The sequence below is a fragment of the Protopterus annectens genome, chromosome 1.part2 (assembly GCF_019279795.1).
Source record: "Protopterus annectens isolate FY-2018-M chromosome 1.part2, PAN1.0, whole genome shotgun sequence".
NCBI classification, from domain to species: Eukaryota; Metazoa; Chordata; order Ceratodontiformes; family Protopteridae; genus Protopterus; species Protopterus annectens.
Window position 1 is genome coordinate 936,706,512 of NC_056727.1, and position 26,184 is coordinate 936,732,695.

General features: G+C 37.9%; 1 protein-coding gene across 1 annotated transcript in view; it reads right to left on the minus strand.

Annotated features, from left to right (window-relative positions):
• DNAH14 (dynein axonemal heavy chain 14) overlaps nucleotides 1-26,184 on the minus strand; it is a 2,550,346-nt gene that overhangs the window by 2,228,731 nt on the left and 295,431 nt on the right. The window contains 1 exon segment of the mRNA XM_044060213.1: nucleotides 18,465-18,662. Within this exon segment, the coding sequence (XP_043916148.1) occupies nucleotides 18,465-18,662 (198 nt within the window).

Below are 26,184 nucleotides of genomic sequence, written 5' to 3' on the forward strand. Positions count from 1 at the left end.
TCCTTTCATACCCAACGGGAAACCGGGACAATTATTTCATCCGCTGGGGTGGGTGGCCCAAGATGTAGATGGGCCAGATCAAAAGCCTCCAAGAACATTGATTCTTCAGGAGAAGGAGCTTGGGATGACCAACCACCTTTCTGCTTCAGAATTTCTAGAATAACTCTAAAGGAGATGTCATCCAGTGGTGATCTAGGCGATCTTTCTGCTTCATCAAAATTGGTGTCATCTTTGAAAGACTCCAAGGGGGAGTCTATGCATCTCCTTTTACGTGTCCTGTTCTGGGGGGACCTCTTCCATGGGATGATCTGGAGAGGTGTCAGATGAGAGAGGAAGTTCCTCTACTGGAACTGTCTAGTGGCCGGTTGGAAATGGCTGACTCTGTGGAATAGGTGTGACTGACTCAGAGCTTGGAATCAATGGAAGTAAAGGGGTAGGATCCAAAATAAGTGAAGACGATTCTGTCTGGAGAGAAAAAGCCCTTTCCACCACTTCGAGGGTTGAGGGCTCAGGAGAAGCCCTGGCCCATTCCATCAGAGCTGAAGCTTCCTAGGAAAGTACATCATACTCACTCCTGGATTTGAGCCTCAAGCGCAGAATCAGATCTGAACTGTCAGGGCTGAAGCTCCATGGGGAAGGAATGGATCCAACATCATTGGAACCAAACTCACTCCCTCAGACTGACGCCAACACTTCAGCTCTGCGACCCATTCTGATCTGTGGGTATCAGAACAGAACCCATCAGGGAAACAGTTGGAGTGGAGAAAGAAACTTTCCTCAGATCCAACGCTGAGCCTCACAGGGATTTCAGATCCTGGGGCTCTGAAACCTCGGGTCAGATCAGAGAAGGAGAAAGAATGGACTTTGAGTGTACAGTCACAGATCCAGTAGGGTACAGAGTTGGGAGGACCCCCAACTGGATCTGGGCTCTGAGAAATTTTTGCATCATTCTGTCCACATCTGCTTCTGATAAACTTCTGAAGGACCTAAAAGATGCTCTGGAAGGGGGCCTGAAATGTTTCTTCGGAGTCTGAAACAATTGTGCAGGTAAGGAGGGTGACATGGGCTTTACCATGTACTCAGGAGCATGGCTCCTGCAAGATGTACTTGGCTTCAGATCCAAAGACTTAGGATTGAGTGTGGATATCACTGGTGAAGGCTAGAGATAACTACTGGAGCCAAAACCTTTGGCTCTGAAGACAGTTTTGGATCCAAGGGTAAGCTAAAAGTCTTTGGATATGTAGATGTCGGAGCCATAATTTTTCTTACTTTTTCCCTAGGCTTCGATGAAGACCTGGGGGACTGGTGAAGACCTTTTCCTCTGCTCCAAAGAAGGTACTTTGCTGGATTTTGAAGGGGTTTCAGCACCAGAAGATGAAGTAGTAGGAAGTAAACCTTTTAATATATGCTTATTATGCCTGTCAGCCAAAACTCTAGGATTAAAAGTGGAGCCATATTGTACAAGCCATATTTAAATGGTCATGACTAAGGCAATAAATTCACTGCATGTGGCATCTGAGTTTGGGATCTTATGCCCACAAGAAGTGCATTTTTTAAAACCTGTGGGTTTGTCAGACATGGTAGCTTGGCAAAACTAGCAGATAAACTAGAAATAATACAATTGTGACAAAAGGAAGTACTGCCAGCACAGCTGGCTGGAATTTTGCAAGCAATTATGTCATTTGTGAATATCAAACTAATTTATATAAGATGCTTGTGTTACAAATGTATCAGAACTATATGTCATGTGCATATCAAATTGTTCTGTACATATGTTTGTGTTGAAAAGGTATTTTTAAAGTGCTTGTGCTTAAAATATACCCACAGTGTACCCTAGTGGAACAAAACAGAAATGTACATGCACTATTGTAACCATTTAAATGTATATATTTTAACAGTGGAAACTGGACTACAGGAGGTTAACCTCAGTAAAGGAAACTTTAGAAAAATATCTGAAATTAAATTACTCAGCACTCAGACCCTACATTACAAGGATTGAGGGAGGTAGCTAGGGAAGCACCTGATTCTCAAGGAAGGGGGAATCTGTATATCTGGACAAAGGGTTACTGTGTAGAGAGTGGTCCCCTGAGGGAGGGCTAGAGGGTGAAAAAATACAGCAGTTGGTAGTGCCCAGAGCCTACCATCTGGCACTTCTAGCCATAGCCCATGACATTACCTTTGCAGGTCATATGGACATAAAGCATGCAAAGAGAGGTATTATGCAGAACATTTATTGGCCGGGGATTTCCAGGGATGTAACAGGGAACTACAGGACATATGAGTAGTGCCAAAAGGTAGGTAAGGCAGGAGACAAGGTCAAAGCTCCTTTGCTGCATTTACCTGTGATTGAGGAGCCATTTTAGAGGGTAGCTTTGGATATTGTGGGGCCTCTGAGTACCCCAAGTTCCACAGGAAAGAAGTATATCCTAGTGGTTATTATTCCTAGTGGATATTATATGATTATGCTACCAGATACCCTAAGGCAGTGGCTCTGTCCTCCATCGAGGCAGAGAAGGTTGCAAATACCTTGCTAGAGATTTTCAGCAGGCTATGTTTCTCAAATGAAATACTGACTGACAGAGGTGCCAATTTCACGTCAGACCTGCTGGCTTGTCTGTGGAAGTACTGTGGGGTAAAACGCCTAAAATCCACACCCCTCACATCCCCAGACTAATAGTCTGGTGGAGAGGTTAAACTCTACACTACAGACCATGCTATGGATATTCGGAGACCAGTTTAAGAGGGAGTGGGACAAATATTTGCCCCATCTGTTGTTTGCTTACATAGAGGTGCCCGAATTATCCAGTTTTCTCACCTTTTGAGTTGCTGTATGAGCATCAGGTGAGGGGACCTCTAGATTTGATTCACGATGAGTAGGAGGGTGAGTGTGAATTCCACAAGCAGTCTGTTGTGGTATACATCCTAAACCTCAGGACAAGGCTCAGGGAACTCATGGGCTTGCCCCAGGAGAACCTGGCTGGAGCCCAACAGCAGAAAAAGGTCTCTTATGACAGGAATGCTTGAGTTAGAGAGTATGCTGTGGGGCAGCAGGTTATAGTTCTCATTCCTGTCAGACACAATAAGCTGCAGCCAGCTTGGGAGGGACCCTTCAAAGTGATTAGGAAGGTCAGTGATGTTAACTACATGGTAGAACTGCTAGGCAGGAAGCAGGGACACAAACTTCACCATGTTAAGAAGATGAAACTTTACCATGATAGGGGGGTCCTTGTGCCAAGTATTTGCAGTAGAAGGCAGGGGGAGTCTGAGGGGGATCTATAGCTACAGCAAGCCAGCCAGCAAAATCTGAAGTTATTATGGTGGAGCCTAGGGCGCAGGCATATGATATGACAGTGCAGCACTGCAATGGGGTAAGCAATGCCAACACAGATGGGCTGTGAAGACAGAGAATGGGGTAATGTATTCTCAAACAGGCTCATCCCTCTCAAGCAACATTTCTCAAGGGTCACTTGAAAAACTAACTTGAGTCTTCGAAAGGGGGAAGAAGTGGGACAAAAGGAGATACTACCAGCACAGCTGGCTGGAATTTTGTAAATAATTATATGTCATTTGTGAATATCAAACTACTGGAACAGAACAGAAAAGAACATGCACTATTGTAACTGTTTAAATGTATATATTTTAACAGTGGAAACTGGAATACAGGATGTTAACCTCAGTTCATCAAACTTTAGAAAAATATCTGAAATTAAATTATTTTATAGACTAGGCCATAAAGATGTTTCAATGCAACTAGAGACACAAAGTCTGTACTAGGAAGTTTTCTGTATTGTTTTTGGAGTGAACTAATTGCTAATTTGGAAGCGTGAAGGAACGCAATTGTTTTATGACTTCCAGAATCTGCCAAATATCTGAGCAAAAACACTTGTCTGGGTATTTTTACAACTAGATGCTAAATACTGCCAGCTTCAGCACTAGGGGTTTTGCTGGGAACTAGAAGTTAGATGACAAGAAGTGATGTCATTCTGCAGGCTATACCAGCAGTAATATTTTAGATATTATTTTTGCGATGTGAGACAGAGCATTCTGCATTCTGTCTTGGACCTGACAACAAGAACCATTCACCACATCTGCCTTGCTCTAAGTAAGTTATTAGGGTATAGTAACTCTCTTAGATGCAATCAGGAATATAGCAAAGCTTAGTTTAGATTTTGTTTTATTTATTTGTCTGAGCCTGTACAGCAATGTTATTTTAAATATTTCCTATGGTTTTGAACTCGGATGTCACTGTGAATATATATTAAGCATTATCTTGTTCTTTTAATATTTATTATATAAATATATTTAAGCCTTTCATTGTGGCTGATCTTTGTAAGAGATATTTAAGTTTTGAGAGCACTTGCATATTTATTTGGTGACACTGTGTGGGCCACTCCTAACATCCTTGCTCTTGGTCAAAATACCATTTGTATTAATATTAACATTCCATAGTAAAAATGGTCCCCCGTTGTTAACGGCCTTAAAGTAGCTGATAAGGAGTGACTGGTGGCAGTGGTAACTACCTTATAGTCTGGGCAGAAGGGGGTATAGCTAGTAAACCTGTGCCTGCCTCTCTCAGGTGTATGTGTGTGTGTGTGTGTGTGTGTGTGTGTGTGTGTGTGTGTGTGTGTGTGTGTGTGTGTGTGTGTGTGTGTGTGTGTGTGTGTGTGTCTGTGTGTGTGTGTGTGTAAATCAAACCTTACAGAGTGTGTGTGTGTCAGCTACTTGGGCAGAGACACGAAGCACTGGTTGGACAGAGAGGGTGCTGGAGGTCTTGGCTTGGTCACTCAGTTGAGATCTGAACTCTATAGCTGTGCCAGTGGGGAGTCTTATTGGGGATCTGGAGGAAGAGGGAGAAACCAGCCCCAGATTGACTTGATGCAGAGAGCTGCATCTGGAAATACTGTGTGTGTATACCCGTTATCTTCTCAGTGTATGACAACCACTGGTGCCAGTGGTGAGGATTGAGGGTCCTTTATTACTTGTCCAGAGGTGGGTTGTCACAACAACATTAAAGATTTTTTTAACAGAGAAGAATACAGAAAGATAAGTTACAAACTATGGTAATAAAGTAGAAAAAACTATCAATATTTAGGTGAAGAAATGTGCCAACAATGGTATGAAACAGTACTAAAAAAATAGTAGAGAAAAAATTAATAGAAAAGATCAAGATATCCCTAATGCCAACAACACTAAGAAGGAGGCATTAAGGAAAAAATGTTAAGGTTTATAAAACTTTTAGTAGAAAATATATAAAGAAATCTTCCTTACAAATACTTGAGTGGAACCTACGTCTAACCATGATGACAGAAATGAGATCTGATGTAATAGGGATAGAGTTGGGCATTGTGGGTAGAGGGAGGGGCTCAGGAGTTGAATCCAAAGTCTACAGTATGCAGCTGAGTCAGATCCAAGGATCAGATCCATAACCTATAAGTGAGAAAGTGAGGAAGAATGAAAAGGGCAACATCAGATCTCCACCTTACTGTAAGACAAAAACTTGCCCTGGTATTTAATACTAAGCATTCGCTTGACAGATAGTTGAGAAGAATAATACAGTCATCAAAGGTTTGTCAAACTAATTATGTGACTAAATGTGTAATGCAGTCATAATACGATAATTAATTTGTTAAGTGTGGGGAGGAAGATCAACAAATTAAGGCTTTTATCATAATCATAGATGATTTTGTGGGTCTCAGGATAACTGTCCCACATTTTGCACTAAAAAGGAATGCTCATCCTATTTGACCAACTCAGACTAGGATGTTTTCCTTGGACTCTTTTGTAAAGGGTTGCGATTTCTAGTTTCCTTCAAAATGTTTGTTTAATTGAAACTGCTGGGAATTTGTTTTTGATTTTAAAATGTTAGCCTATCTTGGCATTATGGAATGTTATATTCACAAAGGGCTGTGTATAAACAAGATTAGCACTAATTTCTGGAGTACATATGTATTACGGAGTGAAATTTATAAGTGAGGTGTAGCATTCAGTCAGTGCCATAAAACCTTACAGTATATTTATACTGGAATGTTAACAGTATTATTAATCCTGTTAAAAAGACAAGGTATTCATTTACATTAAACAGATTAAGCCACACTTTGTATGCATGCAGGAAATCCACCTCAATAACAGTGAGCTGTTAAAATTGGGGAGTTATTGGTTAAAGGCTATTACACTGCATGTTGCAGCTTAGAAGAGGTACAGTAGTTTTAATCAGAAATCAGTGCCTTTCGAACCCCTGGCTCAACTAGAGGACCTGGAGAGAAGGAAAGTATATAGCAGTTAAAGATGCAAAGCATGGTGAGATTGATCACTATCATTAGAGTATATATATCCCACCAAGTTCAACACGTGACATTCTTATTAGCATGATAAGGAAATGGGGAGTATTTCAAGAGGGAGTAATATTCTGGGCAGGTGACTGAAACACTGTATACACTCTGGAGCAAATATACTCAGGGTCTCAGTTGCTATTCTTCCTCTAGCAGCAGCTTTGTGGAAATTTATTAACTCAATGGATATGGTAGATACACATTCTTGTCTTGGACTAAAAATGTTATATTACTCCCCCAGTTACTCATCTTATTCTAGAACTGACAAATGTTTTCTTTCTAAGGAGTATGTTTATCTAGCTAAAAGGTTAACCTAGAATGCATTTTTAAATCAGATCATGCCCCCTTTATTACTGCATTTGAGATGATTCAGGAGGATCTAGAGATGCACTGGAAGCTGAACACATACTACTGTTGGGATCTATTTTTTAAATAAATTTGGAGAGTGGGTGCAACAGTGGGTAGACCTCTCATCTGATGCTGAAACTATATGTAGTATGCAATGGGAAGGTCTACCTAAGAGATTTTCTCTGGGCCTATACAGCATAGGTACAGTCCCACTCCAACTTAAAACTTAATGGGAGGGCTAGGTTTTCCTGACATTGACACATACTGGAACCTATTTTGGTTGTGATCATAAGTACTTGTATTCCTAGATGGAAGGATATTGTTATTTATTTGGTTATTTATTTACTGACATCTCTTTAATGGGATAGTCCACTGGGCCATAAAGAGCCCATTTTCAGTGGCGGCCCAGGGAGGAAAGCTCCATAAAACTCAGAATAGTTAACAGAATTAACAATTTAAAAAAATTTACACAAAAAAAGTAACATTATCTCAGAATTTAACAATATAATATTTACATGAAAAATAAAAGCACAGGAAAACCATTAGCAATGCTTTCTTAAGATTGCAAAAAAAGTTAGAACATAGTAGAAGGGTATGATGAGCAAGAGTTTACACTACATTGTAGCTAAGATATCTCTGGATATTTAATTGATAAAGAAAGGAGAAAATATGAATATAAGTAAGAGGAAGATGTCAGTCATGTTATAGATGGATGAGGTTTAGTACAAGTACAGAACCAGTTAGTAGAGAGGTGTTCACGCAAAGAAGTTTTGAAAGAAACGTGACTCTGAATGGTACAAATTGCTAATGGGTTATGATATTAATAGGGGGGAGATAAGTGCCTTTATGAATGTTTGCAAAAGGTTTTCTGAATTTAAATATACCTTAGCCTAGAATAGTAGGTCAGGTCCTACAGACCATACGACACCTTTTGAATGATAAGAGCCTGGCCGGCTGGAATGGGGAGTTGAGTCCTACAGAAAGGTATCAAGGGCTTGCTTTTCTCTCAGTTGGGAAGAGAGCAGTATTAAAAATTAACTTGGTGTTAAAACACTGGAGTCAATTAATATTAGAAGGCACGATTATGACATGGGATGAGATTTCCCAGCAATTTGAAACTGATGATAAGGGATGGAATCTATTTAAAATTCTGATAAAGAAAGTGCATACCCCAAATATATGGCAGAAGGGTTTGCATAGTCTCCTGGAATTAATAAAATGAACACTATTAAAGAAAGATATGGGGATCTTATAGAAAGGGCAAATCAGTAAACTGTATAAAATCCTTAAATCAGCATCACAACATGTTACTGATAAGTATAAATATTAGAATGAATAAAAAGACTTGGAATGAGGTTATGCTCCTATTCAAGTATGTAATACAATCCAGAAAATTTTGATTTTTTTGGTTGACGTGCTAGTTCACATATTTCTACATGCCAGTCTGAATAGCAAGAGTTTTTTGACTAGCCACAGCAGCATGTTGGAGGTGTAGAGATCAGGCTTTTTGGTAACTGATTCCATATTTTTTTCAGATGTTCAGCTTTTTCAGAGTTTAAAAATGAGATGCAAAAAAGCTTGAAGAAACTTGGGAGAATAGGGTGACTCTTCAGAGGTCTTTATTTTGGAGGTTATTAGGGAGCAAGGTCTTATTAAGGTAGACAAACTGGTGATTGGTATAATGTTTTTGGCTAAGAAGTGCATAACAAGAAGGTAGAAACAGGTTACTCCCTCTACATTACAAGACTTAGTGTTGCTATTGAAAGAATTGAAGAAATTGGAACAGATCCAATCAGTGACACACCAAGGGAGACCTGATAGATTAAAATGGTGGGCGTTATCTGATTGGGTAAATTGATGCCGGTATGGCTACTGATGCAGCAGTATGTGGAGGAGTCATGGTTTTCCAGTTAAAATCTGCACGTTAGTTAGGTAAACGGTCTTATTTTGGTTTTATAATGTATTGTAATTTTGATATAAATGTCTTACAAATGACTGTTTTAAATCTGTGTATCAGTTTAAATGCTATTGTATTTAGTTTAATTTCATATCAGTCCTCTGTGATAATGTTTTTATGCTTTGTGAATTAATAAAAAGAGTTTTAAAAACTATATTACATTTAATATCCTAAACAAGGGGCTTATACTATACAAGGCACACCCTCTTTCAGCATGGTTATTAAAGAGGGGAAAGGATAATCTTCCTTAAGAAGGATGCCACGTTATTACAAAAAATATATTTAATTATGTGGGGGGGAGGGATGGGCAGAAAAAAATAACCAGAACACAATATTCACAACCTGTAAAAGCAACCATTTTCTAAATAAAATGCAAAGAGCTTATGTGCCTTAAAGTGCTGTACTGCAGACAACAGCCAAGCTAAAGATAACAAGCATATTGTTTCAAGTAGCTATAGTACTAAGCTACATCTGTGAATCCCTGCACCAGTTCTCACAGCCACTTATCACTTGCAGTGTTTCCAAAAACAGTTGTTTTCAAACTCTAAAGTGCCCAGAGAGTATTCAAAGTGTAACACATTCTATACACCCTTAAATGTGGACTATAAGTACAAAAGTCAATACTAGAACATTTAGAAACAACCCAAAAGAAATATCCTTGCCCGTTTTACGTACTACCTGTGACACAAGGGAAATACTGGCAACCCAGCTAGCTGGAATTTTGTAAATAATTATATGTCATTTGAAAATTTTAATATAATTTATATAGAAATGTAAAAAGGAGACACTGCCAGCCCAGCTATCTGGGATTTTGTAAATAGTTATATGCCATTTTGTGAATACCAGCATGATGCAATTGCTTGTGTTACCAAATGTATTAGAACTGTATGTTATGTGTATATTAAACTATGGTACAGAAGTGTGTGTTGAACAGGGTTTGTACAGTACTGCACTTCAAGGAAGTGTCTACAGTGTACCCTACTGGAAATGAACAGAAATGTATATAAATTATATGCCTGTGCAAATGTATGCTTTAATAGTAGATGCTGGAACATACAGTTAACTTGCAAAACTTCAAGAAAATAAGCTGAAATTAAATTGTTTTAACAATTGTGTTATAAAAGTTAGTTTCAATGCAGCAAGATGTCTAGAACTAGGGTGCCTTCTGCATTATTTTGTAAGTGTTTTATTGTTTTATGTCTTCTAGCAACTGCAAACAACTGAAGGATATGTATTTTTCACACAGAGATGTTAAATTCTGTTAGTTTCTGACAAAAGAGGGTTCAGCCTGGGAACTGAAGTCAGGTGACAAAAAGTGATATCATCCAAGCTAACCCAGCAGTAATATTTGATATTAATTTAAGAACTTTCTCAGACAGAGACTGGGCATTTTGTATTTTGTCTTTGACCTGGAAACATCCACTCATCATCATCACATCTGCACTTGCCTTGCTCTGTAAGTAAGTTTCTAAGATATAGTAACTCTTTTTAGATATAGTTAGGAATATAGTAAAGATTAGTTTAGATGTTTTGTTTATTTATTTGAAACTGTCTGCAATGTTCTTTTAAATACTTCCTGTGATTTTGAACTCTAAAGTTACTGTGTTGAGTTGTGGAGTATTGTCTTGTTCTTTTATTAGTTATTATTAAACATATTTAAACCTATCTTTGTGGCTGATATTTGTAAGACAGATTTAAGCTCTTAGTGTACTTGCATATGTATTTGGTGACACTGTACAGGCCACTCCTAAATAGTATTGCTCTTGGTCAGACTACCACTTGGATTAATAGTAACATTATACAGTAGGATTTGACACCCTTTGTAAGGGCCTTATAGTAGCTGATAATTAGGAGTTCTGGTGGCAGTGATAATTACCTTATAGTCTGGGCAAAAGGGGGCATAGCTAGTAAACCTGTGCCAGACTTCCCCAGGTGTGTGTGTGTGTGTGTGTGTGTGTGTGTGTGTGTGTGTGTGTGTGTGTGTGTGTGTGTGTGTATGTGTGTGTGTGTAAAACAAATCTCAAAGTGTGTGTGTGTTAGCTACTTGGGCAGGGACACAAAGTACTGGTTGGACACAGAGAGTGTTAGAGGACTTGGCTTGGAACCCTGGCTAAGTTCTCAACTCTATAGCTGTGCCAGTGAGGAGATTTATTGGGGATCTGGGGAAAGAGGCAGAAACCAGCCGCAGACTGACTGTGGTCTCTGTGTGCTCTTAAGGTATACTGCACTTTACTGTGTGTGTACATGTTATCCTCCCAAGTGTACGTCCCCCACTGGTGCTAGTGGTGAGGACTGAGGCTCCTTGATTACTCGGCTAGTGCAGGGGTGCACACTACCCAATAAGACACTTCTGCAAAAAAGATTCAACTCAGAACTAATGCTTCACTGTCCTGATTTCATGCTAAAGAAAAACAAATCCAAAGGTAGAAACGCTTGATTTGGATATGGATCAAATGCATGATTTTACGTTTAAGGTAACAGAAGTAGTACATAAGAATCTTAGGGGAGGGGACACCAATAATAAACTGGAGATAGTAGAATATAGATGCATAATTAGGTTAGAAGCTGATGTTTTTCCAGGGTTAAATAATATGGTAACATTAAAACCAATTTTAGGAGGAAAAACAAATGCAATATAAATAGAATGGTTTTGATATGCTTTAAATGAATATTATGATGTTGTTTTTTAAGAATTAAATGATTTTAAAAGTGTTTTATATTGTAATTAGTTGATCTATGTTATTGGTTGGCTGTGTCATGTGTTTTATTTGAACATATATAAACTGAATGGTTGTTTTAATGGATGTTAAACACAGGATGAAGGGTGATTCCCAAAAGCTCTGTTGTTATTGGTGAATAAATCAAAGTGTTTCCACCTTTGGATTTGTTTTTCTTTGGTTTTACTTGAGGATATCCTATGTAGCTAGCTGCGGTCAGTTTGAGTCCTTAATCTAATTTCATGCAGATTCAAGCAGTCTAAGTACTCAGTGATGAAATATTCCTTTTGAACAACAGGTGTGAGTTGCAGGTTCTCATGACCATTAACCAGGTAGAGAACTTGAGTTAGAACACAGACAACATTAATAAAGTAATAAATATGCATTTACTGGGTATATAGTTCAGCCACTATTATTAATTCTTTGCTTCTAACAAAGTTTTTTCTCCTGAATTTACCTCAATATTTATATCTTACCAATATGTGGTAATGAATGCAGAAGCTAATAAAGTCATAGAAAATACATATCTGTTAGGAACAAAACATAACTGTAGATGTTTGTACATTTACTATTGCATTTCTCATCAATGGAATATCCTGCCAGCAAGTACCCACAGCCATCATCATTTTCAGAGCTGTATCTTCTGCCAGTGGCCTCAGCTGACTCACTCCCACTTGAACATCAGGGTATCAGCAGTATGAGTGCACTGGTTGATACCATTTTTAGATCTTTATCATCCTGGCCAGACAAGAAGCCCATCCAAGGCACTTGAAAACAAGTGGGCCAAGGAAGACAAAACAAGGGGAAAATACCCCTGAAAAGAAAGCCTGCACATGAGGTCCTAATCTCTCCAGGATTTATGCACATTCAAAGATGGGAGAAAATGTGAGGGACATGGCAAAATAGGGTACTTGCACCAACCCAGTAAGCACAAGAAAGTTGAGAAAAGGGGTGGTAGGGGGGGACATGAACTGCAACAGTGAATTTACTTGAACATCTACAATTATGGTATGTTCCTAAAACAACTGTACTATGTTCCTCTTAATATTCACTGTTGCAGTCATCATCAATGGGATGACATAGAGAGCATCAAACCAGTGAGTGTTTGGCCCTATTTGGGCTCTCTAGGATAGCGGACTTTGCAGGATAGTAGAGGCAAATCCTGTCCTAGTCATTGATGCAGTCCCTAGGCTGTAATATTTTGTGGACTGGGGACCAAGTTGCTGCTTCCAGAATTGATTAGATACTGACCTTCCCCCCAAAGGTTGCACTTGATTTTGTGACTCTAGCTTAGTGGGCTTTTATATGTCCTAGCACTTGCTTTACAAAGGCAAAACAGCAATTGCAAATACAATGAGCAAACCACTTAGGTAAAATCTGTTTATTTACAGACTTCCTGTTCCTACCTTTTGCAAAGAACAAATACAGTTGCTCTGATTTTCTGTTACCTTTTGTTTTGTTGAAACAAAATCAAAGTTGTACATGCACATCCAAAGATTATAATTTTCTTTCCAACTTGTCATGAGGTTTAAAGATAACACAGGGAGGTGGGTGGCCTGGTTCAAGACAATCCCCATCACTAATTTTGGCATGAAAGAAGGACTGGCATGAAGAAACAACCTGTCCTTGTGAAAAATCATAAATGATTACCTATGTAATAGTACTAGCAATTCTGAGACTACCCTAGCAGATGCCATAGTAACCAAAAACAGCATCTTCCAAGTTATGTACGTGTGGTGGGGGTGGGCAAGGCATATGGTTTAAAATGGGAAAGGGTTAGCTTCTCTAAAACAAAGATGAGGTCCCATGGTTTGGTCATGCTCTTTCTGGGTAGTCTAAGATGCAATACTCCTTTTCAAAATTGTTTTATTGGTAGTTCAGAATGTAAAATGAGGGTTAGAGAGGGTCAGTGAAAGAACAGAAGCAAGAACCTTCAAAGATGCATTGCTACACCTGCTTTGTAAACGTCTGACACATAATGTATGATCAGCAACACTTGGGCTGTATTCAAATCCTGATCCCTGGACAGGCACAAAAAGGAGAAACATTTCCTTTTGGTAGGTTGTGATTTCTTTGTGTTTGGTTTCTTAGCCTCCTTTATGATATTTAGCAGTCCTTTGAAAACTGGTGTCTAGAAGGGGTGAATGTTAGTTCACCCAAGTTGTCACAGTTAAGGTAGTCCATTTAGGGTACATTAAGGATCTTTTATTTCTGACTTAAAATGTCCACATACTGGGGCAACATTCTTAGCTCTGTCCCTGCTAGGACATAAAAGCATATAGAAAGAAGCCTTTACAACTGATAGAGAAGACATCTGTTCTCCAGGCTCCCAGAACTGCTGTTTTACAGCAGATTATTCTCAGTTGTCTATTTTTGGGGGAAACCAACAGATATTCTTCTGGCCCATGCCTCTTACTGCCTAGATCTAAAAAGATTTCCCTGTTTTCCATCCATTTGTTCAAATATAAATGTGGTCTGCTTGACATGTCTTCTAAAACATTTTCATTTTCATGGGATGTAGTTTGCCATGAGGCTCAGGCCTGACTCCTTGGCAATCTCCCACACCTGCACTATTAGTCAAAACAGGGTGTGGGAATGAATCCACCCTTGCTGTTTTACATACCATATTACTATGATGCTGTCCATAAGGATGTGAAGGGTGCCCTGTAATCAAATCTGTTTAAACAGCCATAACTTCTTTCAATTTATGTGTTTCTTTCTCATGTGCTTGTCCCATATGCCCTGGATTTTCAAAAATCCCACATGGGAGTCCAAACTAAGGCCATTGAGTCCACGGTAAGTTTCTGAATTCTGTGGGCTAGATTGACAACTATCTGTAAGTTTAGCTATATCTGCAATATGCATCATGTGGGTTCTTTCTTTATACAATGTAGAACAGGAGTGGGAGATTGCAGAGGCTAGAAATGCTGACATAATTTGTTCCTGTGATACCACTCTAACTACCTCATATGTAGTTGGGCAAGCAGAATCATGAGAATGCATGATGCAATGAAACACCCTTGTTGTAATCATATCCTTCTCTATGGTTGTCAAGGGAAAGGGCCAGATAGAATACTTTGCCCACTAGGAGGAAAGCCCCTTCCAGTTTTGTGTCCATCACTGCCCCCAAAAACACTATGTCATTTGTTAGGATCAAGTCTGACTTTATAAGAGTAAAAGAGAGAGAGATCCAATGCCTGATAACATGCTAGGATGAAATTCAGGGCTTTTTGAATCTCCTCCATGGAATCTACTAGAATCAGGCAGTTGTCTAGGCATAGGTAAATGTGCATGCCCTTTGTCCTACAAAATGTTTTTACTGGAGCAAGAAAATTTGTAAAGACACGGGTGCAAGCAGGCAAGCCTAAAGGCAATGGGCACACTGGAAATTATTTCCCTATGCTTCAAATCTTAGGCAACTTCCATGGGCACTGGCAGTGGGAATATACAGGCAGGAATACTTTAGGTCTAGGATGACCAGGAAGGTCTGTGGGGATAACACAGGCATCTGGACTTGAAGGGTCAACATATTAAATTTTGGAGTGATCAAGAACTTGTTCAACCTTGGCAGTCTACAATAAGTCTCAATGTGCTTTCTTTTCTGGGCTACAGAAAGAGCCTTGAGTAAAGTACTGAGCTTTCTTTAACTTTTTGTATTTTTTCTATGCCCCCCATCCAGCAGGTCCTTTAACAGACGTGGCATCATGATTAATTGATCTTTTTGTAGAGGAGAAACTTCTGCAAAGTTTGATCAACTCTGAAACTGCAGTTTGTATCTTCTGTCAGGATAGTCAAGACCCACTGATTCTAGGTAATGCTTTCACAATCTTTTACAAATAGTCCGAAATGTCCTCCTAAAGAAGGTAGAGAAGGGTAAGAATGTTCCTGGCATGAGTTTGGGAAGGGTTTGGTGGAGTTTTTTGGGGAAAAGGGGTAGTCTGAGTGAGTCATAGCTATTCTTTGTGAGGATTATGACCCTGCAGGCTCCCAGGATTTTCCTTAGCCTTTACTTCTCATTCTTATCTTAATATGCAGTTCATTCTCTTTTCAGGTTTACCTTTGTCCTGTTTGGACTAGACATGCCATAATTTAGATGGGTAACTCCTCCTGAACTTAAGTGTCTGTGAGTGAAAAAAGTTGACTAAATGGCTGAAAACCTTTGTTTTCATCTCTAGTCATTTAAAGAAAATTTCATAATGGGTTCCACAGAGGAGTTTCTTATCCAGTGTTTCATTTAGGAGCTCTGTCATCATATGATCTGTCAGAAACTATACCCTCATTCAAGCATCCTTTCAACAAACTGACCCTGTTGCTCTTGTCCTGCATGATGCATTTGCTGCATCATGCCCACGGTTTTGGAAAGCCTTACAACCTGTGAAGGTAAGTCACATAATACCCGCATCTCCTGTTTCAGATCCTTATTTGCATTCCTTTCTGCATTGGATCTCATGTTATCCAGCAGTTGTTGATATATGAGTCTGGCAATCCTAGGTTAGCAGAAGTATATGTCTCCCCACAATAGCAGTGGGTATTCCGCTTTCCCTGTCATTGGGAATGGAGTTCCATAATGGAGCTGAAGAGACTCTCTTAATGGAATCCACAGATTCCACTGCTAGATCAGCCAGAGATAACCAGATAGTTCTTAAAGAAGAACTTGAGGGAATACCTGATCCCATATAATTGGTCAGGTTTCCTGAGAGCAGCAGGAAGGTAATCCAGCTCCAGAGATGCACTAATGAATGCATTTTCCATGACTGAAGTAAAAGCTAAAGCCTTTGGCTCTTTCAAACCCAAGAAATATATATATGTGTATATATATATATATATATATATATATATATATATATATATATATATATATATATATATAGATATATATATATATCTATGTATATATCTATATATATATATATATATATATATATATATATATATATATATATATATATATATATATATATATATATATATATATATATATTAGCTCATCTGCCCAATATTCCTTGGACTCCTTCTGGAACTCTTCCTTCATTTTATGAAGGGTGTCCACATAGGAGAAATCTGGAGGGTTTGAATGGACAGATGATAAAACAGCAAGCAAATGAGAGTAGTATTGCTGGAAGTGAATTCATCCTCAAGTCTTGGTGAGTACCTTCCTGAGGTAGACCCTGTTTTTCACAAAATCTCACCAAGGCAACATTGATAAATAGACTACATTTCATATAGCATATATCGTGGACAGAAGTAGGTTAAAAAATAAAAAAAGTCCCAGGATAAAAAAGTAACCAATCCTGATAGGTGCACTGGTGCTAGGAATGGAAAAAAATGACTGTAGAATCCTCAAGACATGGAAACATTCCTACAACGGGGCTAGGCCAGGCCCAGATGGAGGATGGCCCCTCTATTTTAGAAGGAAGTAGCAGTCCACAAAAATCACAAAAACTGATAGGCCAAAAAACATCCATACAGACTATAGAGTGGACTTTTGATGATAAGAAAGATATATATTGTTACTATTATGCAAGAAACCCAGAATTTCTAGACAGAAGATTTACAAAAAGATTAAGAAAAAAATTAGATGAAAGAAAAATACTTCCACAGGAAAAATCGTCACAAGCTTCAAATGCAAATTTGTGTTCATTAATACAACAGATTCATGACAAAGACTATATAGACCAAGAACCCTTCGGCCATTTGGAAAAAGAAGTGACTGAGGATGTGCGAAAATATAAAGAAAAAAATCTAGAGACTTTTGAAAGGTATGAAAAAGAAATATGGACATATGAATAAAGCCAAATTAATCAACTCAAAAAAGGCAGCCCCAAAGATATTTGAAGACAAATACAGGTAAAGGCATCCAGATATGGAAAATTTCACAATAAAAAAATAAGATTACAAAGAGGGAATGTAGAACAGAAGATTAGTCAAGTAGAAGTTAAAAAAATAGAAGATGAAGTTAAGGAATACTTGCAAAGTGAAGGATTTAGTTTAGTAAGTCTAACACAGGATATATCAATTGTCCAAATTTTTACAGAATTTCCAGATTGTTGCCTTGTATTTTCTAGTGTGCTCTTCATAAAAGTTATGGTTTTCAGGCAAAATTTACAGGGGAGTGAATTTAAGTAACAATGGCAGACATTTGAGTTTCAGACTTATGTCCTTCAGAAAATGCATGCTAACAAAACCTGTTATTCTAACTATTTTCTAAGTTTATAAGAGCAATATATATAAACTATGTGCCTATTTTTGGGCCCTTATCCCCCATTGTTATCGGCTTTGTCCATATTTCTTGTGCTACAATGTTGACAGGTATGTCACTCTAAGTGATATGCTACGTAAGCCACAACAGCAGCCACATTTCAAGGAAAATGACCTGCTGGTCAACTTGAAGAAACAAAGAAAAATTAAAAAGTAGAAAGTACAGAAATAAACTAAGATTCAGATGAAGATATTCAACAGTATACTCTATAGAAAGGGAAGTGAAATGAGTACACCCTTTTTTAAAGGAAATAAAATGTGTTAGCTGCTAGTAAAATCGAACTCCTGATGTTATCCTGCTTAAGGAGGAATAAAGTACTGGTTTCAGGAATAGCACCATGACCAATAGCAATCTAAAACATGAAACTGATTGGCTATCCCCATGGGTCAGTAACAGGAGTTGTGCTGACCCACTTCAAATTATGCCATTGTCAAGTAAATAACCAATTGTTTGAGGTGAAGAGAATTAAATTAAGAACACCTGAAGATAATCTACAGAGACAAAGCCAGTATGTCACAGCTCTATGAACTAGACAAATACAGAAATCAGTGGCATTTCTGACAATGAATTTATTGAAAATAAAGAAAGATCTGCATTTAAATGCATTTACAGTAGAGTTCTGAACATCTTATAAAATAAATAATAAATCAGACTGTGTACTTATTTGAATAGCACTTTTGCTTGAATGTAACAATCCTATGAAACTATGCTAAATTACAAGTAGTCTAATGTCCCATAATGACCCACACATTTTATTCTTTCAGTGCTGCAACTACTCAGTGATATACTGTTGTGGTACACAGATAATGACTGGTATGGGAAGTGCACTGGTTTGCAATATTCTGAATTCCTACCTTGACAATATCAGCATCAGTGATAAGGAAGACCAGATGTTGACCTTGCAGCCCAGTCTGTCTGTAAACCTTTTTGAGGTCTTCCCTGAAATCTGTATGGTTATAGTTTTGGGTATCAGAAATTTTATAGAGGCTGCAACCTGAAATATGGCAGGCCAGTTGTGCACAAGTCTCCTTTCCAGTTCCATCTAATCCAATCTGCAGGAAAAAAAATGAATATTACAGAGCTTTAGTTACAACTTACAGCTGGTGATTGTTGTTTACATAATGAACAATGATTTTTTTTTACCTCAGTTCTTTACCCTTATTGGCTATCATCAGTAACTACTCTTAAATATTACCCTAAACTGCTGAGACTATGTGACAGAAAATGTTCATAATGAACTTAAAACAAAGCAAAACTTTTGTACCTGCACTGTATCATAGTAGCCTGCCACTGCGATGACAGCCAAATCATTTGCATCTAAATACTAAGGCAGTGTAATCAGTAATTAACTAAGTAACCACAAAAAAGTTGACAGAAAATGATTAAGGTAATTATCTGACTTCACTAATTTTAAGCAATGGGCTTACTAAGTATATTTTGTTAATAATACAAGATTTGTTTTAACTATGATTTTAAACATTAATATTCATTTATTTAAAATTTTACATTTCATATGAGTAATGTTTTGAAACAGTAAACCAGAATTATCAGATTCATCTGCATTAATGTATTATAAATACCAAATACTTTTAGAGAAATCTGACTGTGTTTAGTGGATATGCCAGAGAGAGCTTTCACTTAATAGATCTTTGGCAATCTAAAAGATGATTGTTTGATTGGAGCTGCATTAATCACAAGTTAACACTACATATCTGTTAACATCTCAAGTACCACTCCAGAAGTAAAATCTTTGTTCATAATAGAATGTAATGCATTTATAAAATACATTAAGAGTTGCATGACTAAACAGAGCAAACCACCAGCTCTGCAAAATTTCATATTTCATTAATAGCAGCACCATTGTCTTTAATGTGCTATAGGAAGTATATGCCACAAAATGGGATTTTCTCCAGAGAAGTGTAGAATTATTAAAGTAATCCTCTGAGCCTATAGTCCGTAGTACCTGTGTACCATTTAGGCTATAGTTGTGTTTGATTATAAAAGCATTCATTACTCTGAGAAAAACATAATGACAGAAGGTTAGATATACAGAAAATGAAACCAAAATACTCCTTCCTAAGGAAAAATACTTGACACAGAGTTCAAAACTCAAACTGTAGTAATGGATGCCTTGTAGTGTATTTTCTTTGTAGACTGAGTGAGGACTGTTTGAGGGGGAACACGACTGTTTCATGGTCAGTAAAATTCTTTATTTTGTAGAAGAATTAATCACTTTCCATTAAGTGTGACTGGTCACACTAAAACTGAAATTTAATTTAATTTATTCTGACAGCGTATCACAGATGATTAGGGGTACTAGAATACCTCCAACCACTCAACTTTATATAAAACACTGCTTTTAAGTCATGAAACAATGGTTGCTCCACTGCAAGCGATGATTGTTCTGATTTCTTCTAACTCACTGGTTTAGTTACAGACTACGTATTTATTTGTTTGTTTGTTTGCTTCTTTGTTTATTTATTATAGGTTCATAGGTAAGTACTAGACTAGCTGCCCTTGTATGCCACTTTAAGCCTAGCCATTTTCCCTTTTTATGCTTGAATTAACTTATCCCATTTGGTTATAGATTGGCCTTACTCATTCCATGGTTGATAATTATATATTACACCTAATGAGAATAACTGGAGTCATAACATAAATAATTTGAAGAGGGACATGCATAGGATAAAGCATTTAGGAGCTTCATCTGTCAGTTATTAGTACAGGGGCACTCCTGAGGTAACTTTTTTGCTTCCCATATATAGATTCATGTTGAGCTTGAATATGGAGTGGGATGAACTTTGTTTTATGTGGATGGAGATTCTGTTCCACAATAGCAGTAACCTCTGTGAGATATACTTGTCCTACCATCATCATCATCATCAGCCCCTTTTCCCATTTTCTACATGGGGTTGGGGTATCGTGTTAACTGTCGCCATCTCTCTCGATACAGTGCCACGCTCCTGCCTTCTTCAGCACTCATGCCTGACTGTCATAGAGCCTCTTTCACACAATCCAGCCACCTCTTTGCTGGATATCCTCATTTCTTCTTACCTTCTTCCTGTCTGTCACAAATCTTCTTCACCAGATTCCTCTGCTTTCCTACCCATGTGTCTAAACCATCGTAATCTATTCTCTTTGATCTTTTCTGCAACTGGAGCTACTTTGGCTTCTGCTCTTAAGTCCTCCTTTTTTCATCTGTACCATAGTGTGCATCCTATCACCCTCCTCAAGCACTTCATTTCCATCAACTCTAGCTTCTTTATCTACTCTGCCTTTACTGCCCAGGTTTCTGTACCATACATTAGTACTAGTCACACCACTGTCTTGTACACATTACTTTTCAGCTTCTTTGGCATTCTTCTGTCATAGACTATACCTGAGACTCTTATGCCAGTTGGCTGCAGCCCCTCTGATTCTGGCTTTGACCTCTTCATTCAGACTTCCCTTCTCTTCAACAACCCCTCCCAGATACCTGAAGCTATTTACCCGTTCCACTATCTTCTCTTCTATCTAAATTCTCAGCTTCTTCTGATTTCCTCAATTTCCTGCCATTACCACTGTCTTATCTGTGCTTAGTTTCATCCCATGTGCCTTTAGTTTTGCATTCCATTCCCATATCCTTTGCTGAAGTTCTTGCTCAGAGTCCGCCTGTCATGCCACATCATCTGCATATAGTAACTTTGTTGATCTGTCCCCTCCAACCTGTTTACTAATGTAGTCCATCACTATTATGAACAGCAGTGGGCTGACAGCTGTACCTTGATGTACACCCACTCCCACTGGCAAGCCCTCTGTGAAGCCGAACACTGTTCGTACTTGAGTCATTGGGTCCTTGTACATAGCCTGTACTAATTTTACCAATGTTTCTGGGACATTAAACCACCGTAGTACTGCCCAAATCAGCTTTCTTAGGACATTGTCATATGCTTTCTCCAAGTCTAGAAATACCCAGTTGGACCCTTTTCTCATCTCTAGCTTCTTCTCAACTATCTGTCTCACTGCAAACAACAGGTCAGTTGTGCTGCATCCTGATCTGATTCCAAACTACTCATCTCCCATCTGACATTCATACCTGTCCCTTCATAATGTTCTGTTAATGTTGTAGGTTTAGATCTGTCGACCAAGTATTCCTGATGCCATTTGACTTGCTGTGTGCAATAAATCCATCAGTACTGGGTAGGAAGATGCCTTGTATACCAGACACAGGACACCTCTTAGCAGTCTGTAGGATACAGAATATAATGACAGGGCTGTGAATCAGTCCATGTAAAACATGTTGTTTAGGCCTTGCATACTTTTAATAAGGCATCTCTGTGGACATCCCACTTGTTCATTGGGTCTGGACAGATACAAGCCAAAGTGGACATTATATTAAATGAGTGGCCTAATGAGTAAAGGGGGACAATGACAAGGGAATTATTTAAGTTGATATATTCCTTCACTGTTTCATTTGTTTTAACTACTTGGGTGTACATTTTATTTATTTTCCTCTAAATTAGCAGAAGCAATCTCTTGAACCAAAGCTGAAGCTCGAACTGCTTTTTGGTGAAGAGCTACATAATCCTTCCCAGACAGTATTTTCTCTTCACCTTTTCTGGTTGATTTTTTTTTTCAGGTTTTCCAAATTTCTTCTTTGCTGGCATCCAGGTAGTGTACTTACTAGCCAGTAATAGAATTTTACCCCCAAAAATATTCAATGACACTCCTTTTTCTCAATTTCTGTTTTCACACAATTCAATCAATTCAATCAATTTCAGCATAAAAGTCCATCAAGAATACATGTATTTTATTTTAATAACAAATGAGATTCTATCAATAGTAATATCTGTTCAACAATACCAGAAGTTTGCCCAAAGCCATAAAAAAGACAGTTAATAAAATCACACATTTTAAGGATGAATCATACCCAACATTTGTCCTAGTAGCATGTACTATAAATAAACTTTTAAATGAAACAGTTCCTGAAATCTAGTTTTGATCATTTGTATGTTTTTTCCTGTAAGCCAAAAGTTATATTGCATGCCCAGCTAATATCTTAAATGATATTTTTGTACTGCAATCACATTTACTCCACGCATTATGCAAATATCCATGTTGTTGCATGAATTGCAATTGCTGATAAAATTGCAGACATAACTATATTCACATTTATACATTCCATTTTCACTGCTGTCGTAAACAGTTGCATGATTATATGATTATCAATAACTATCATGTCATACACAGGTCTAGTTTTCCTATATGAAAAAAAACAAGAACTGGGACAAATTAACCGATGCTAGTTTGCTGGTTAGATATAACAGCTAGAGAACATCAAATCCTTAAATGTATCTTGAAAATAATATTGCTTACTTTCCACAAAATATCAGCAATCAATGATTTACTGAAAGAATCCCAAAACCATCTAAATGATTTTGATTCACATTCCTTGAACAAATCTGGGGAATAACTGCATGCAGACATTTTTTTCAAAGACTTGACTCCTAATGCAAAGTAAATCTTGTGCCCAATACTGAGTTCCTTAGCTTCCAACATTCACCATATGGAAATAAATGAAACAGTGAGGAGGAATACATAGTCATCAACTAGAACTATTTACAACAGTTTCTTTGGATGAAATAACATTAATTAGACTTTTTCCTTAAGCATGCGCTCAAAAAATGACTGGTAAAATATAGCCCGAATTTATTTGATGGCAAGACTGTGAAAAAAGTGTCAAAAGCTGTTAATCCCCGCTGCAAAAAAAAAAAATAATAATAAATAAATAAATAAATGTCATCTATATAAGGACCCCCCCCAAAAAAAAAACTTTTAACAAGATCTCAAAAGTAAATACATTCCTTTTCAAAATCAAATCATTATTAAAACAAAAACAGTTATGAGATAAACAAAAATATAACAAACTTAACAAAACCTTCACCAGTAATATGTGTGACTGCTTCTATCCCATACTGATGGGAGACACAGATACATAAGGTAACAACAATCAAAGTTATTCAATAATATTTATGGTGTCAAATAAAATGCCCAAATTCTGAAATGGATGACATGCATCTCTGGTTATGGAGTCTTGATGTACAACATATGTCCCAAGATTTAAAAACATAATGCTGCCATTACTACAGAGGCAATTTCTGTGAGTACAGTAGTACAGTGATGATATATAGTGATTTAGAGACATGGTAAATTTGCACAAAGCAGCATCTCATTAATAGGTCATTATCATGTCTGTGAAATGAACACTAGTGCAGTTACAGCTAATGTCAAGATGTATTCCCACTAACATCCCAAGAAACACAGTTGCACAGGTACTTACTAATGTGTGTTTGCGTTCATATGCACACAAGTGGATGGACATGTACACACAGTTACAGTCAGAGACATCCACACAACTGCAATCGTGCCCCTACAAGCATACACATATGCATGCAAGCTTCCTCACACACACAAACATACACCCACATAGATGCCTCTGAAGTATTTATCTTCTGTGGTACTAACAGCCCCATTCCAGCCACAGGAATTAATGGGTGTAATCCACCAAAACATGGTGTACCCTTATTTGCTATATACTCCACACAGCATAGTAGAGCTCTGCATCACCATTCTGATGTAGGCGAAAATTTCTAAAGTAGAACACATGACTAATTTGCATTAGCTGAGGCTCTAGCCTACCACATTTGCATGTGTTCTTTACCAGTGAAACTGCTGTTGTGCTACAGTCCAGCACTATTATACTGATGCAGCAATACAGTGGTCTCTGAATCACCCTGGCATAATGCACAGCTCTCAACAGGATTGTACAGTGTCTGAATCCTGACTATGCTGCTTTTAATACAGAATCCAACAAATCACCTTCCTTTAAAGCAATACATTCTTAGGCTGAGACTCCAGTGCTCTCCAGTTGATTATAAATGTTTTCCTATATTTTGGAATGCATAAGGAGAAGGATCCTTTATGTATAATTGCACAACCTGTTGCGTTAAAAAACAAGTCTTACTCATGCAACTCCATATTATATTGCAGCCTAGGTGGCTTGGGTAAAGGTGTATAGTGCTAAGTGTGTAACAACCTGTAGCTTGTTTAAATACTGCTGCCTATCTAGAAGGAGAATGTTACCTCCCTTATTTACTTTCTTTACAATTTATTTGTATCTCTTTTCTGCAGAAACATTAACTACTGCCATTTTTCATAACACATTTTTCAACTGTATCAAAAGAGTATATTGATATACATATATAGTAAACAAAATCCTAGAAGGCTTACAACTATTCTTATTAGACAGAGCTGGCATGGATAACATCACATATCCAATATTATAACTAAACTAATCAGCTGTTAATTCTTCATAATGACGTATGCACATATTCTCAAGTTCACCAGCCAAACTAATATCAGAAGCCAAAGTGCTTTGAGTGGTATTTAAAGCATAGCATTTACAGCTTGAGTCTTAAAAAAATGTAATAATTATGCAACTTTCTACAAACACATGCTACAGGCCACGAGGACATGATTTTTTGAAAAACACAAAATAATGCACTTGAAAGAGGACTACTGCATATCTCAATGAAGACAACTGGATAAACTGATTTCATGTAAGCTTAGTGCTTTGATTTGAGCTGACCTAAAGCATTAACAGCATCTGCAATTTTGTTAATGCAGCTGCATTTGGGTGACTCATCTTTAGAAAAATGTCATACTGCTGTCAGAAGTACCAGAACCAATACTACTGGCTGAATTTCAACAACTATGAATTGTGCACATCTAACTCTTTCTCTTTAGCTTTACTGTCAAAGGTTCCACCTACATCCACTACACCTTATAATCTAGCTCAGGCAACTAAAGAAAGAGCACTGAAAAAAAATCAAATCCACCAAGGAGAAGCATTAAATTAAAACTGTCACCTCTGTCAAAGATAACCACAAGTCATTCTTCGGCTATGTCAAGAAACTTAGAAATAGTACATAGTACTGCATGGAACTGGTTTACCATAACACTACATATTCTGCACCTGGAGATGTAGTAGACATATTAGCCAAATTTACTTAAAACGTGTCCCTCCTATCAATACCTTGAAACTCCCACCCTTGGCCCCAGGTGATCTCCCTGCAAAATCTTCACAGTGCACGTCCTCAAGGCTCTCTCTGAGGTTAAAAATACTAGACATGAGAGCTCTCTTTGCTAATCTGAAATACTCTTCTTCTGACCCTCTGCATAATCTGTTTAACCTTAACCTCTCATTTAGCTTCATACTGAAGGTTTGGGGATCAGCTGCTGTCATCCCATTTCACTAGGAAAGTCCCACTATTGAGCCGGGCAACTATATAAATCTCTCATGCCTTACCTGCAGAATGGAATGAATTATTGTTGGCCTTATAAACAGACACTGGGAGTCTGCAGTCCATTCATGAAAATTCACGAAAACCAGTTTGGCAGTACCAGTCCTACCTGCTAAACCTGGTTGATTTCTTTGAGACAATGTGGCCCTGGATGAAGGCAGATCAGTACAAAATGACAGTTACACAGCTACCATAATGCCAGATCTATACAGTCTTTTTCCATCCATCTCAA